Here is a 14935-nt window from a genome sequence, read left to right on the forward strand (position 1 = left end):
CACCAAGGCCCCCAGCTCCCAAGGCAGAAGTTTCTAGATCTTCTCCAGAAGGAAGTTCAACTAGGCCCTCTACTCCCGAGGCAGAAGTCTCTACAGCTTCCCCTCCAGAAGGAAGTTCACTGAGGCCCTCAGCTCCCGAGGCAGAAGTTTCTAGATCTTCTCCAGAAGGAAGTTCAACTAGGCCCCCTACTCCTGAGGCAGAAGTCTCTACAGCTTCCCCTCCAGAAGGAAGTTCACTGAGGCCCTCAGCTCCTGAGGCAGAAGTTTCTACAACTTCTCCAGAAGGAAGTTCACTGAGGCCCTCAGCTCCCGAGGCAGAAGTTTCTACAACTTCTCCAGAAGGAAGTTCACTGAGGCCCTCAGCTCCCGAGGCAGAAGTTTCTAGATCTTCTCCAGAAGGAAGTTCAACTAGGCCCCCTACTCCTGAGGCAGAAGTCTCTACAGCTTCCCCTCCAGAAGGAAGTTCACTGAGGCCCTCAGCTCCCGAGGCAGAAGTTTCTAGATCTTCTCCAGAAGGAAGTTCAACTAGGCCCCCTACTCCTGAGGCAGAAGTCTCTACAGCTTCCCCTCCAGAAGGAAGTTCACCAAGGCCCTCAGCTCCTGAAGTAGAAATCTCTAGAACTTCTCCAGAAGGAAGTTCACCAAGGCCCCCAGCTCCCAAGGCAGAAGTTTCTAGATCTTCTCCAGAAGGAAGTTCAACTAGGCCCTCTACTCCCGAGGCAGAAGTCTCTACAGCTTCCTCTCCAGAAGGAAGTTCACTGAGGCCCTCAGCTCCTGAAGTAGAAGTCTCTGGAACTTCTCCAGAAGGAAGTTCATCTAGGTTCCCCACTCCTGAGGCAGAAGTCTCTAAAACTTCTCCAGAAGGAAGTTCACCGACGGCCCCCACTCCTGAGGCAGAAGTTTCTACAACTTCTCCAGAAGGAAGTTCACCAACGGCCCCCACTCCTGAGGCAGAACGTTTCTACAACTTCTCCAGAAGGAAGTTCACCGACAGCCCCTATTCCTGAGGCAACAGTCTCTGGAACTTCTCCAGAAGGCAATTCACTTAGGCTACCTGCCCCTGAGGTAGAAGTCTCTGGAACTTCTCCAGAAGGAAATCGGCTGAGGTCCCCTGCTCCTGAAGCAGAGCCCTCAAGGCCCTCACCTCCAGAGGTCATCCCACCAACTTTAGGAGTACTGGACAACTCAATTTTGTCTTCATCACCTGAGGCCAGTCCACTCCCCACAGGCAGGCCTGAACCCACTGAGGAAGTGACACCACTGGAGTCCACGTCTCCTGAGGGCAATCCACTTGCACTGCCCCCCAGGGGCTGCCCAGGGGTGTCAAAATGTCCTGAAGCTTCTCCACTGCCTGTGAAGTCTCCGCTAATGTCAGGTGCCCCCGGTGCCTCCCCAGAGCCTGGAAGTTCAGTCCCCAGGGGCACCAGTGATGAAGGCATGAACGGCTCCGAAGCAGAGGGCACTTCAGCTGTAGAAAGGCCTTCAGTGTTCTCTTCTGTCGCTGTGTCAGTGGGAGACCAGGTATGAGGGATCCCTGGAAGAAGGAAGGACCAGGTATGTGTTTGTGAACTCTGCCCCTTTTAAGCTCAACTATAGCAGCTGAGCTGCATTCTTTCGACAGGACCTGTTTTCTCAGGAGCTCGGTTGTATGTTCAGACCACGTTCTACTTGGGAAGGAAGGGATGGGGAGGGAACAAGCAGCTGCCTCCACTACCCTCAGGGCTGCAGGCTGTACTATGTAAGGCTGGATGTGGGGGCCTGGCTGCTACTTAAGATACCCAGGGTTTCCTTTCAAGTCCTTCCATGTGGTCAGATTTCCAAATAATGGTGTCCAGGCCCAGCACCCTGGGTTTTCAATACCACTAGTGCCGGTACTGGCCAGCGTGCAGGGACCCTGGATCTCACCCATCCCTGGGAGGCGAGCAGCACCAGAGCTGTTGTTTGCAGACTGTTCTGAAGCCCTGGTGCAGAGGATTTACCAAGCAGGAGGAACAAGAAAAGCCCACCACTTGGTCACAGTACCCAAGCTGAGGACTGAACCTTGCAAGCGTCTGGAGGTTTATCTTCCAGCTGAGCACTGAGGGGCACACTCACTGTCCCCTCCATGGCAAGAGTTCCCGAGGGGCTGGTAGGGGGAAGGACAGCAGAAGCAGAGCCCAGAAATGCACATTTACTCTGGCGGTGACACACACTTTCTTCAAGAAGTTCATGAAAAATGCATATTATGAGAGAACTATGAGTGGATTCCAAACTTTTTTGCATCAAAATGAACTTAACTTTTAATTCCGTTTTCCTCCAAGCCTTAAAAACAACATTTATTTGTGTGAGAAGCAGAGAGACAGCGAGTACTCCTACTCACTGATTCACCCCCACCAAACACCTGCAGTGACAGGGGCTGAGCCAGGACAGAAGCCCGGATTCCGGAGCTCAGTTTGGATCCCCTAGTGGGTTGTAGGAAACCAAATACTTGAGGCTTTGTCTGCTGCCTCCAAGGGTGCACCTTGGCAGGAAGTTGGAATTGGAAACAGAGGTAGGACTTAAACCCTGGCGCTCCAATGTTGGATGCAGGCATCCCAAGTGTTCTCTGACCATTGTGTGAAATGCCACCCCAACCTACTCTGTCTTTAAAAATCAAATCAACTGAAGAAAAATAAAGATACAGAGTAAACAATATAATTGCACAAGAGATCCCAGACATGGCTCAGTCAGCTAGATGGTTAGAAACTGCAGTCTGCAGAACACCCGTGCAGGGCTGTGGGACTTCCCACTGGCAGCTCCCTGCTAACAGCTATGCATGCAGGAGAAATGAGATGGGAGCAGAGGGCAGACCTGGTTGTCATCAGAGACTGCCTCAGTCACAAATCCCAGAGAGCCCCCTACCATGTCTCTCAGGGGAGGGCTATGAGGGGGAGCCACCCACCAACAGTCAGGGGAGGATCCTGAGGGATAGCTGCCCACCACACTCAGTCAGTGAGGGGAGGGTTCTGAGTGAGAGCTGCCCACCACAGTCATGGGAGGGCATGAGGGAAGAGTGGGAACATTGCTCAGGGTACCCCAAATCCAGGCCATACCAACCTGACCACAGGGATGTGCCAACTGGGTGGGAGACTGTTTCCCATCCTGTCTGGTTTCCTGGCTCCAGGGTTAAGTCCAGGACTGTGGTTGTCTCCTCTCCCACAGGCACAGCAGCCACACCAGGTCCCACTTGTGTAACAATTTGCTCCTCCAGGTCATATGAAGGTGTGGGTGTGCCGCCCTCCTCTTCTCCTGCAGTGGGTGCCTCTGAAGTACCTGAAACGGGTGGAGTCATGAGGGCCCCTTCTCCAGGGAAGGGAAGACCAGATCACCAGGTCTGTGCAGGGTCCAATTGCCCAATGTCCAAGCTCAGCAAGGCGCTCTCCATCTCCCCAGCCAGGGTGGTCTGGGCTCTCCTGCAGACTGTCACCAAGGCCAGGTGTGGCTCTAAGAGCCTCCTGTCTACAAAGACACTCCACCTCAGAATTGTCTGTCCCATGTCACAGGTGAGCAAGCTGAAGCAGTGCCACGTGACTTGCTAGGGTCAATGGCTTCCAAGTAACAGACCTCAATTTGATTTAAACCGGCAGGTGCCTATCTATCTAATTTTAGTACTCCAGTTCCCACGTCTCTCCTTATCTCTGGGGAGTTTAAACGCCCACCTTGCTTGGCAGTCACTCTCAACACCATGGCAGCTTCAGAACCACCCTGACCTTTCTCTTCCTTGTGCTGTAATGGAGAGTGACAGGGGAGCCACCCAGGGTAGAAGGGTGCACTGTAGGACAGGGGAAAGACTCACCTCGGAAGCAGAAAGCATGATGCCTGGACAACGGGTCCGGAAGACCTGTCTGGTTGGGGTAGAGGTAGACGGTCCTCACACCTGGCTTATCCCCGCCACAGGCAGGCCGTGGGGTGACAATAGGGTAGCGCAAGCTGCCATCAGCCAGCCAGCCTGCATAGCACCTGTCCAGACCGCGACTCCAGGCGGCGTATAGCTGGCCCGTGGAGGCTAGTGTGGCGTTGTGGGACTCACAGAACTCCAGTGCCTCCTGGAAGGTGAACTGTTCGAGACGTGTGGCAAAGAATACCTCCCCTAGGGGCAGAGGCAGGAGTTGGTGGGACCCTCCAGATCATGACCAGGCACAGCCCCCACCACCCACCAGACCTCATCTGGGCTGTCTGCCAGGCCAATGCAGACTCACCCCAAGGGGACCCAGGGAAATGGAATCTCTGAGTAGCTCCCTCCTCCCCTCTTTTTTGATTCTCCAGCTAGGCTAGGAGAAGGGCTCCCCAAGCACCTTACCAGTCCCCCTGCACTTACTACAAGTGCTGTGGAGGCTGTGGGCACACCCCTACCTCTGAACCCATTCCACCCATTTTGGGGGGAAAAGTTCACATCCACTGAAGACCTGTGTGCCAGTTGTATCTCTCTGAACAACTCCCCTGACAGGTCAGGTGCATGTTTCAGAGCTGAATGTGAGCCCCATTTATGGACAGGAAGCTAAGGCCTGCAGGCAGCTGGGGGACTGACCAGTCAAGGGCGCAGGGTGAGGGGGTGTCCTTCCAAGACAATCCCAGAAACCCTGCATCTCTAAAACTGCACCCAGCAGAACACTGATCTGATTATTTTCACCAAACAAACAGAACAAAGGCCTGCGGTTACATGTACTCTGTGCTTCAACAGAAGGGCTAGAGAGAAGGCAGGAGTGACACATGGCCTTCAGAGGGCATCCTGGTTTGGGGGTTGTAGGGCTGGGACCAGAAGACAGCTCAAAGAGGGGGTTCCTGTCTAACCAAACAGCAGGTGGGGAGAGGTCAACTCCACCTGACTATGGGGACAAAAGATGAGAGTGGCCCCAACCCCACGGCGTCTCCTGCCCATGCCCAAGATTGGCCTGTACCCTGGAGCTTGTCCACATAGCAGTAGACATCATAGGTCTCTGAAGATGGGCGCACGCCATAGGTTCTGACTCCCGGGGTGCTGTCCTTGTCACCCACACATGGGGTCCGTGGGCTCACAATGGGGTATCTGCAAAGGAAGAGGAAGCTTGTTCTAATTATGCAGAAGCAGGAGCGGGACCCCTGGGGGAACCTGAGTCCCAGAAGAGAGCAGCTGCAGGGAGGGTGCTGGGCATGGCTGGAGAGGAGCTGGGGGAATGAGGATGGGGGCTCTGAGGAAGGGGCTTTCTCTCTGCTCTCTTGGGGTAGTAGCTAAATTTTGTGTCACCCTGAGTCCCTTGCTGTCCTTCCAGAAATCGCCTGGGTTCTGGAATGAGGGCGACTAAGGAGTTGCTCTTGGCCAGTCTACAAGACACTGGTGCCTGCTGGGCCAGAGGGGCCAGGGAGGGGATCCCTCAAGCCAGGTCTCTGGAGGGTGGTTTCGGGCTCCTCGGTCACCTCACAGTCTGATCCTGCAGCCAGCCGGCATCACATTGTTCATAGCCAGCCTCGTAGGCAGCCTGCAGCTGCTCTGGGGAGGCCATGACTGCCCCCGTGCGCACACAGGCCTGCTGAGCCTCCTCGAAGGTCAGTGAGTAGCGGGAGGACCCCGGACGATAGTGGAACACAACCCCTGAGGAGGGAGAAGACAAGAGGAGAGCGAGGTGAGTCCAGGTGTCACTTCCTCCCAGAACCTCAGATCTGTCGGGCCAACTAGACACAACTCCCACATAGTGGCAGTATCTCCGCCTCTCTCTCGTGACGTGGACATGGACACAGCCTCACAGAGACCATGCCATAGGCCCATCCTATCCATAGACCCATCCATGTGTGGGCAGAGGCTAGCTCTGTGCCACGCACATCTAGGCCCGAAGACACGCACAAGGTGCTGGGGACACTACAGACCTAGGGCAGGGCTTGGGACTAGAAAGGGCTGGACAGGGGACACGCAGGCTCCAAAGGCTACCCTGTTACAGCATTCACACAGGGGACAGCCTTGTTCCAAAAACCCTGTCTGTGAAACTCTATGTGATATTAGTATCACAGCGTTCTGTGAACCTCTACCCTAGCTGTTGGGGACCTGAACCCACACTTAGCTCTCAGGCCAACTTAGAGCAGTGAGGCTTGGTTTGCTGCCTGCGAGCCGCAGGGTTCTGACCTTTGCAGCCAAGACTAAAAGTGGCTTCAAGTCACCCAGGCCTTCTCTGACTTGGTCCTGCAGTGGTGCCTGGGGGGAGTAGGCAGAAGTTCCCATTCATGCCATCTGCCTGACCTTCCCACCACTTCCCACAGTGAGCTCACAGTACTTCGTGTGGCTGTAAGGTGCCCCCTTCCCACTTCACAGCTGAAAAGCAGGTGAAGATGGAGCCTCCCGGCCCCCAAGGGCAGCCCCAGTGGAAAGACTTACCCCCTGGTGAGCGTGGCTGCCCAGGGACCACAGTTACACTGGGGGCAGCAGTCACTTGCACCACCAGGTCCTCGCTGGTGAAGGCCGTGGCAGCCCCCTCAGTCCTGTTCTCAGCACTGGGGAAGGCAGAGGCCCCAGTGTAGGGGACAAGTGTGAGGGGCTCCTCGGTCTCTGGGGCTTTTGGGGAGGTGTCCAGCTCAGGCTTGGCCGTGAGGATCGCGCTGCCGCGGGCTTCCCCCTCAGTGACATTTTGGGGCAGAAGCAGTTCCATGTCAGGCCAGGTCACCGTCTGGACTGTAATGTCTTCCTCACCGCCCACTCCAAAGAAGTTTTCTGGGATGTCCACAAAATCTTCACCTGGGAAGAGATGAATTTAGCTGCAACCACACGGTCTGGGCTAGTGCTGGGGACGAGCCCGTGGCAGGTCCTCACTTCTCCAGGTCCTACCCTGCCCGAGTGCCCGTGGAATGCCTAAAGTTGCAGGTGTTCCAGGTCAAAGGGACCTTGGCAGAGAGCCCACATGCTTTGTGTGTGTGCATGCCTGTGAGTGGCGCTACTTGTGCTGAGGCTGAGGAACATTTTTGCCTGCCAGGTGCAGACACAGCATCATGGACTACAGCTGGCTGCATCCCCACTCAGTCCTGTGGCTTCAAGGTGGGACCACCTGACTGAGGAGCATCTGGTCTAAATCCACTTGTCTGCAGACTCCACATTGGCCACCAGGGGTCGCAACCATCCAACACTATAATGCAAATGAGTTAACAAGGGGAACTATGGGGAACAGATGACAGGATGCTAAAGAGCTGCCTGCCTTGAGGCCATGACAAGCAAGGGTTATGATCATAGCTACACTGTGCTACATGTAAGACAAAGCACTTATTTTTTTTTAATCAGCCCAATTTTTAAAGCAAAGTCCTTGCTCAATGTTCCCCTCCTCTTTTGTGCCATTGTCTGGGCCGTTACAGTTTAACAAACAGATCATGAGGTGCCCAGCAGACTGGTGGAGGAACTGGGCCTGGAGCCTCGGCGGGAAAAATTCCAGAGGTCATGGCATTGCCGCTGGTGCTGCCTGTGCCAATTTTGAGTCTGTACCCAGGTCTGAAGGTACAGACTCTCTCCCCAGCTCCAAGCCCAGCTTACCTGTGTAGCAGATGGCATCATAGTGGGATGAGGGGTCGGGGTACCCGGTCTGGTTGGCGTGCAGGTACACAGTCCTGACGCCCAGGAGGTTGCCTCCACAGTTGGGCCGGGCCTTAGAGATGGGATAGCGCACACTGCGGTCGGCCAGCCAGCCAGCGCTGCACATGTCCATGCCGGCCTGCCAGGCCAGGTAGAGCTGGCCTGTGGTGGCCAGACGGGCACCTAGCCGCCGACACTCGCTGGCCGCCTCCTGGAAGGTGAACTTCTCTGGAGATGTGGCATAGAAGACCTCCCCTGTGAAGGACACAACAGCGGGTGAAGGTGTCTCCACTCCGCCTCTGACTACTCTGGATGCCCATGTCCCTGTCCCAGGTCCATTCTCTATCACTGCTGGGGTAGGATGAGGGCGACTTCAGGCCATAAACCAGGGGAGGTGTAAGGTGAACCAAGTGAAGCCAGGAAAACAGGCATGGGACTCTGTGGGCAGAAACTCAGCATCAGACCTCAGGGGGCCTGAGGAGGCCACAGGCCAAGTAGAGGCTGCAAACTGCCAAGGGACATTCATTTCCACAGAGCTGAGTGCAGCAGTCAGACTGGGGGGACAGTTCGTGAAGACAGATATGGTTGTCCTGTCCTCCTGGCCTCTGACAGATGGTGCGGGCCCTGAGGGAAAAGGCCAAAGCCGCTGTGGTGCTTATATTCCAGCTCTGGACAAGCCTCTCTGTGGCCTCAACTCCTGGGTCACCCAGGAGTGGCCTCTGAAGTGAGTAAGGCTTTGAAAACACAGTGGCCCTCAGGTCAAAGGTTAGTTGGCCAGAGTAGCCAGGATCCTGGCATGGAGTACAGACTCCAAGGCAGAGACTTGCTTCTGTGTGACACCAACTACAGATGGCCTCTGAGTCACCAAGGCCTCTCAAGTGGACAGTGAGGGGTCCCAACAAGAGGCCCTTTCCCACACAGCATGGCAGAGCCAGTTCAGTGTGTGGGCCTGAGCTTGTCCTGCCAGTAGGCCCAGGAAACCCTGGCATCAATGAGACACATAGTGGGTGTGGGAGGGGAGCACAGTCTCCCAGGGGGGAAGCCTCACCCTCCATCTCCTCTGCAAAGCAGTACACATCGTAGGTCTCATTTGTGTCCCGGATGCCGTAGGTCCTCACGCCAGGAAACTCATCCTTGTCTCCATAGCAACCTTCTCGGGGGGTGTGGATGGGGTACCTGACAGGATTCCAACATGGGGTGACACTCAGTCCAGGGGGATTCCTGGTCAGTGTTCTCCCAGGGAACACCTGACCACTGGCATGACAACTGGAGTCACCACAGAATAAAAAAAGCCTGGGCATGAACTTGGAGCAGAGGCAACCCCAGGACTCAGCCTGGAGTAGAGGCAACCCCAGGACTCAGCATGGAGCAGAGGCAACCCCAGGACTCAGCATGGAGCAGAGGCAGCCCCAGGACTCAGCCTGGAATAGAGGCAGCCCCAGGACTCAGCATGGAGTAGAGGCAGCCCCAGGACTCAGCCTGGAGTAGAGGCAGCCCCAGGACTCAGCATGCTTTGGTGCTAACCAGGCTTTTCAAGGCCCTGCAAACTTTTTCTACAAGTGACTAACAGTAGCCAACTGAGGTTTTGTCATAATGAGGACTACTGTCCCTTGGAGCAGCCACATTCCGCAACGAGTGCATAGAGGAAGTAATTAAAAGCGAAGTTCATTCTAGTAGAAAAGCTTTAAAAGCTATGCAACTGAATGTCTTCAAAAAGTTCGTTGAGGGCCCGGCGCGATGACGCAGTGGTTAAGGTCCTCGCCTTGCACGCCCAGGATCCCATATGGGCGCCGCTTCTAATCCTGGCAGCTCCACTTCCCATCCAGCTCCCTGCCTGTGGCCTGGGAAAGCAGTGGAGGACGGCCCAATGCTTTGGGACCCTGCACCCGCATGGGAGACCCGGAAGAGGCTCCTGGCTTCGGATTGGCTCAGCTCCAGCCGTTGAGGCCGCCTGGGGAGTGAATCATCGGATGGAAAATCTTCCTCTCTGTCTCTCCTCTCTGTATATCTGCCTTTCCAATAAAAATAAAATAAATCTTTAAAAAAAAGTTCGTTGAAATGCATATTATGAAAAACTAAGGGCCTGGTGCAGTAGCCCAGCAGCTAAAGTCCTCGCCTTGCACATGCCAGGATCCCATATGGTCACTGGTTCTAATCCTGGTGACTCCACTTCCCACCCAGCTCTCTGCTTGTGGCCTGGGAAAGCAATCAAGGAGGACCCAAAGCCTTGAGACTCTACACTTGTGTGGGATGCTCGGAAGAGGCTCTGGGCTCCTGGCTTCAGATTAGAGCAGTTCCAGTCATTGTAGCTGCTTGAGGAGTAAAAAACAAATGGAAGACCTTCCCCTCTGTCTCTCCTCCTCTCTGTATATCTGACTTTCCAATTAAAAAAAAAAAAAGAGCTAAGTATAAATTTCAGGATTATTTGCACCACAATCAAGCTTTCTCAGCAATGCAGCCTTATTAGCGGAGTGGAGGTAGGGCTGGATTTGCGCTATGTGTTAGCTTATTGTCTGCTGGGCCTTCCTGTAGCCCTTCATCTGCCTGATGAAGAGATGGCTGCAGTGACTTCACTCAAACTGGAAGAAATGGGGTCCAGAGATGTTCCAGGCCCTGCAGCTTCCAAGAGCCAGAGCTGAGATTTGAGTCCAGCTCTGTCCGAGGCCACAGTGTGGGTTCCTGGCCATACTGTTCCATTGTCTGCCTTTCTTTAAAGGCTTAGTGGTTTTGCACACTAGAGACTCCTTGTCCCTCCAAGACCACAAAGTTGCTTTCTGGGTTCTTCTTGAGGCACTGAGGCAGGGTCCCCCGCCACAAGCTGGCCCTCTCCCAAGGCACTGTGCCAAGATCCATCTAGGTTCTGGGCTCTAGCGGCCCTGCCCTCCGGTGTCCCCTGGGATGTCCAGAAGACAGATGTGAGTCTTAGTCTTACCCTTACTGGACACTGAAAAGGAGGGAAGGTGGATTACAAATGTATAAGACCACACCCAGGTTAAGACCAAGCAGCGAGTGAGGACCTGGCAGAGGGAAAACGGGGTTCAGCTACTGGTAGCTGCTGCTCCCACCATGGAGAGGATCGCTCTCTTCTTGGTCAGGTAGGTCTGCACTGGTCAAGGCTGGGTCCAGTCACCCTGCCCTCCATGGTGCCCCCAGCACGGTAGCAAGGCCCCTACCTGACAGTCTGGTCGGCCAGCCAGCCGGCGTCGCACTGGTGGAAGCCGTCCTCATAGGCAGCCTGCAGCTGCTCAGGGGTGGCGATGATGGCACTGTTCTGCAGACAGGCCCGCTGCGCCCTGTCGAAGTCGAGCGTGTAGCGTGTAGAGATGGCTCGGTAGTGGAATACGATACCTGGCAACATGGACAGGTGTGCAGCTGAGGCCCCTGCACTGAGGTCACAGCCCCAGGTGACCCTGCCTTGACCAGACTGGGATATTCTCCCAGTAACCAGGCCCCCACTGCATCTTTGAATATTGGGGTCACTCTGAGAGTCATAGGGTCTCTGGCTGAGATGCCATTTGGGAAGCCTGTGTCACACAGCGTGGTGCCAGAGCCAGGTTCTGGCTGCACCTGTGGTCTAGCTTCCTGCTAATGTGCTGCAGAGGGCAGCAGGTGACAACTCAAGCCCCCACACAGGAGACCTGGAGGGAATTCCTGGCTCCTTGATGCTGGCTTGGCCTGTTGTGGACATCTGGAGAGTGAACCAGTGGATGGAGGTTTTCTCTCCATCTTTCAAACAAATGAATACATAGATGGTGTCTATATCATAAAAAGGGGGAAAAGCTTTGAATTAAACTCGGATTTTGTGTTTGCCATTTCAGGACCTCAGGTGTCTTTGGGTAAAGAGACACTTGGCACTGCAGGCCCCTGTGCCAGGCTCTCTGGTGAGAGCTGTGTAAGACGTGGGAGACAAACCACTTCTGGGTCCCTGGGAACCTATTGCTCATGAGACTGGAGGCCAGTCCAAGACCATAGTGATAACAGGCCCTGGGAGATGTCAGTCCTTTCCATGGTTTCTGGGATAGGCATGGGGCTCAATGGGGAAGTACCTGAAGAAGAGGGAAAGTTCCTTAGCCTCAGTTTGCTGATGTGCAAAATGGACATGAACATAGAACCAAATGATGCTTGGGGCAGCAACTCCACTTACAGAGGAGGTAGCTGATGTCCACCCTCGAGGCAAGTGCATGTGGGCTGCCATGCAGGAAAAGGGCTGGGATGGAACCCTCGCCCCTGCAGTTGAGGCACTACCTGAGGGATGGGCACCCTGCATCCCTGCAGGCAAGAGGCAACCCTGAGAGAGGCATCCCCATGATCCCTACGGACTGTGGTGGGGCCCTGTGGGTCTCTCACCTTTGACCACGACCTCCAGGGTGGCCTCACTGTCCTCCAGGCCATGCATGACTTCACAGCGGTAGATGCCAGAGTCATTGGAACGCAGGCTTTGCACCTCCAGGGTGGCATCGCTGGGGATGGCCGGGTAGTTGGGCAGCGAGACTCTGTCCTGGTAGGCGCTGTTGACCCGTACACGCCCCTCAGTAGCCACCAGCAGCACCACCTCCTTGTCCCGGGACACTCGACTCCACTTGATTCTCGGGGCGAGGGGGGCCGTGGAGGGGGCAGTGGTCACAGGATGCAGGGGGTCAAGAAAGTAGCAGGGGATAGTCAGCGAGGTCCCCAGGAGGGCTTTCAGTGGGGATGGCTGGGGGATGCTGACACTCAGCGCACTGCCGGGGTCTGTGGAGTAGGAGAGCATCTGTGAGTGCCTAGCGGACCCAGGGGCAGAACCCAAGACCCCCCAGCCTGGAGTGGAGACTGTGGGCCAGGAAGGTTCCTGGGGATGCCAAACCCTGGGCCAAAGGAACCCATCTTCCTGGAGGTGCAGACTGGCTCAAAGACTCTGGAGCAAAACATAATCAGTGGGAACAAGAAGCCACACAATTTTTAAAGCTAAGACAAAACTCTCCATGCCGTGTCCCTCCTGGGGGAAATCTGCTGCAGCTCTGGCCTGGTCTTGCAGGGCAGTCAGCAGGCAGCAGGGTGGGATAACCACACACACTTCCCAGAGCACAGCCTCTCCACAGCTGACCCAGATTCCTGTGGGAGGACAGGTGCCTCCTCTACCTGCAGGTACCAGGAACCTTTGGCTCCAGCCCAGCCTTAGATGTCTGCACAGTCCACCCCATTCTGGTCTCTGGCACTGGCAGGAACGACAGCCACCGGCCCTGAGCCACCCCAGGGTGGAAACTACCCTAAGGGGGTTCCAGAGCAGCAGTGTGCACACCGGAGGCACAGCCCAGGTCCACAGCTACTGGGTAACTAGGCCTGGCCTTCCCACATGACAATGAAGCCAGGAAAATCCGGTTCAGGTAATGAAGCCTTGGATTCCTTGGAGCTATGCACTGGGCCTGTACACCAACTCCACACTGTGAGTACAGCCATGGCTTCACCTTCCACTCTGCCTGGTGCCCATGAGAGCAGCTGGGGCCCTGCCCTCTCTCAGTCCTGCGTGTGGACCCTGCAGAACTGGAAAGCAGCCAGACCCTGGTCGGGTTGTCAGCACCACCTGGGAAATGGGGCCTGCATGGAGACACACTTACCTAAGACGTCCCCAGAGTCAGCAGCTGTGGTGACACACAGAGCCATGAGCATTAGGAGCAGAGTGGCCATCATTCACCTGGAAGAGGGCATGCAGGACATCACTGGGTGTCCCAGCTCGGAGTCATGTCCTGACACAGGCTGTTGGTGGCCTGGGGAACATTGTCCCTGGACCCCCCTCTTACAGACCCTAGGCAGACCCCTCTCTGCAGACCTGCACTGGCCTATACCAAGTGTCCCTGTGCCAAGAGATGCCCACCCAGCATGGGTGGGCCTTTCCTGGTCAGCTACAGGCTGACCCTGCTGACCAGAAGTGGTGCCTTCTGCCTGGTGGCTGGGGAGCCAGGACACTGTTCCTCCTATCAGACTCAAACTGACATAGCAGCTTACCGGTGTCTCAAGCTGTTTGGCCACTGGGGCCCCTGGTCCTTTGCATGGGACCAGAGCCCCATCCACAGCCACCTGGGCCCCCTTTGCTGCCCTCTGCCAGTGCTCTGTCTCGCCCACTAGACTTTGCAAGCACAGCCTGCTTTAGGATGAGCTACACGCCCAGATGTCAGTTACGACACAGCAGCCTGTGGCACATTCCTGGGGGGAGCACCAAGATGGCACAGGTCCCCACAGACATGGGACAAAGGGCAGCCCCCAACACAGACCCAGATGGACAGCCCAGGTGGCTTTCCTGGGCTCAGCCTGGACTATGGAGACTTGAAGAGCACTCCTGAAGGAACTAATGTCCCACCATGTGCAGTTACAGTGTGGACGCTGTAGAAGCTAGCTGGCCTCCAGGAGGGCCCGTCACTATAGGACTAAGGAGTGTCAGAAGGAAGGGGGCTGACGGCCCAGCAGGTAACAAGGGATCCACTGCTGGGGGGCACCTAGGGGTGGTCAGCAGCCCAGGACAGGGCCTGCATGAGAGCCACATGCACAGAGGTGCCATATGCGTTGCCAGCCATGACGCCAGGCCTACACTGGCTGCAGTTCTGGTCCCTGGCCGCCCACAGAGGTCCTGCCTCAGGTTGGCCTCCTGCTGGCCCCGGGTCTGGGGCCCCTCCCTTTGCAGGGGCTCCCACACAGACACTAGTTGGCCTGTACTCGGCTCAGGCGCCCTCTCTGGGAGTGTCCCTGTTTGTTTTCTGAGCCATGCCTGCCCTCTCCCCCTGAACAAGCTGGACATTGTCTGAGGCACAGCCATCCTCCAGGGGCCTTGGTCTGGTTTGCTCCCTGGCCAAGACCAAGAAACAGGAAGGGATGAGAAAGGGAGCCATGTGGGTGCAAGGGCAGACACTGATTCCCCTTCTCCTGTGTTCAAGACAAACTTTGGGTAGAAACAGGGCAACAAATGTGCCCCTGTGTTGGGTTCTCTGCCGTAAAGAAAACAGGGGGAAATTCCACTCTCTGCGTTCCAAGTTCTCTGGGGCTCCCTAAGTCCCTCATGAGGAGACGGACTTGGCCAGCCCAAGACAGTCAGCATTACCCTCAGCCATGGAGAGCTGGGGCACAGGGAGAGGGGACAGGGAAAGGTAAAGCGGGGGCAGCGGGGAGCAGGTAGAGCCCAAGGTGGGATCGTGCTTGGGGGCGGACAGGTCAGTGTCTATTAAGAACACATCTTCGGTGATTTGAGAGGCAGAGGGAGGAAGATGAACTCCTATTTGCTGGCTCACTGCCCAGACATGCACAGCAACCTGGGCTGGGCTGGGCTGGGCTGGAGCCAGGCTGGAGCTGGGCTGGAGCTGGGCTGGGCTGGGCTGGGCTGGGCTGGGCTGGAGCCAGGCTGGAGCCAGGCTGGAGCCGGGCTGGAGC

General features: G+C 55.9%; 1 protein-coding gene across 1 annotated transcript in view; it reads right to left on the reverse strand.

Moving 5' to 3' along the window:
• ACAN (aggrecan) overlaps positions 1-13204 on the reverse strand; it is a 28705-nt gene extending 15501 nt beyond the window's left edge. Inside the window, exons 1-12 of the mRNA XM_040969299.1 lie at positions 13135-13204; positions 11888-12271; positions 10714-10888; positions 8589-8716; positions 7502-7795; positions 6362-6718; positions 5413-5587; positions 4917-5044; positions 3815-4108; positions 3076-3291; positions 1125-1534; positions 62-844 (exon numbers count right to left, since the gene is read on the reverse strand). Coding sequence (XP_040825233.1) covers positions 62-844; positions 1125-1534; positions 3076-3291; positions 3815-4108; positions 4917-5044; positions 5413-5587; positions 6362-6718; positions 7502-7795; positions 8589-8716; positions 10714-10888; positions 11888-12271; positions 13135-13204 — 3414 coding nt within the window. The remainder of the gene's footprint in view (positions 1-61; positions 845-1124; positions 1535-3075; positions 3292-3814; positions 4109-4916; positions 5045-5412; positions 5588-6361; positions 6719-7501; positions 7796-8588; positions 8717-10713; positions 10889-11887; positions 12272-13134) is intronic.
• Positions 13205-14935: the final 1731 nt, after the last annotated feature.

Source organism: Ochotona curzoniae, unplaced genomic scaffold (genome assembly GCF_017591425.1).
Source record: "Ochotona curzoniae isolate NIBS_2020 unplaced genomic scaffold, NIBS_Ocur_1.0 scaffold_4701, whole genome shotgun sequence".
In the NCBI taxonomy this organism is placed as follows: domain Eukaryota; kingdom Metazoa; phylum Chordata; class Mammalia; order Lagomorpha; family Ochotonidae; genus Ochotona; species Ochotona curzoniae.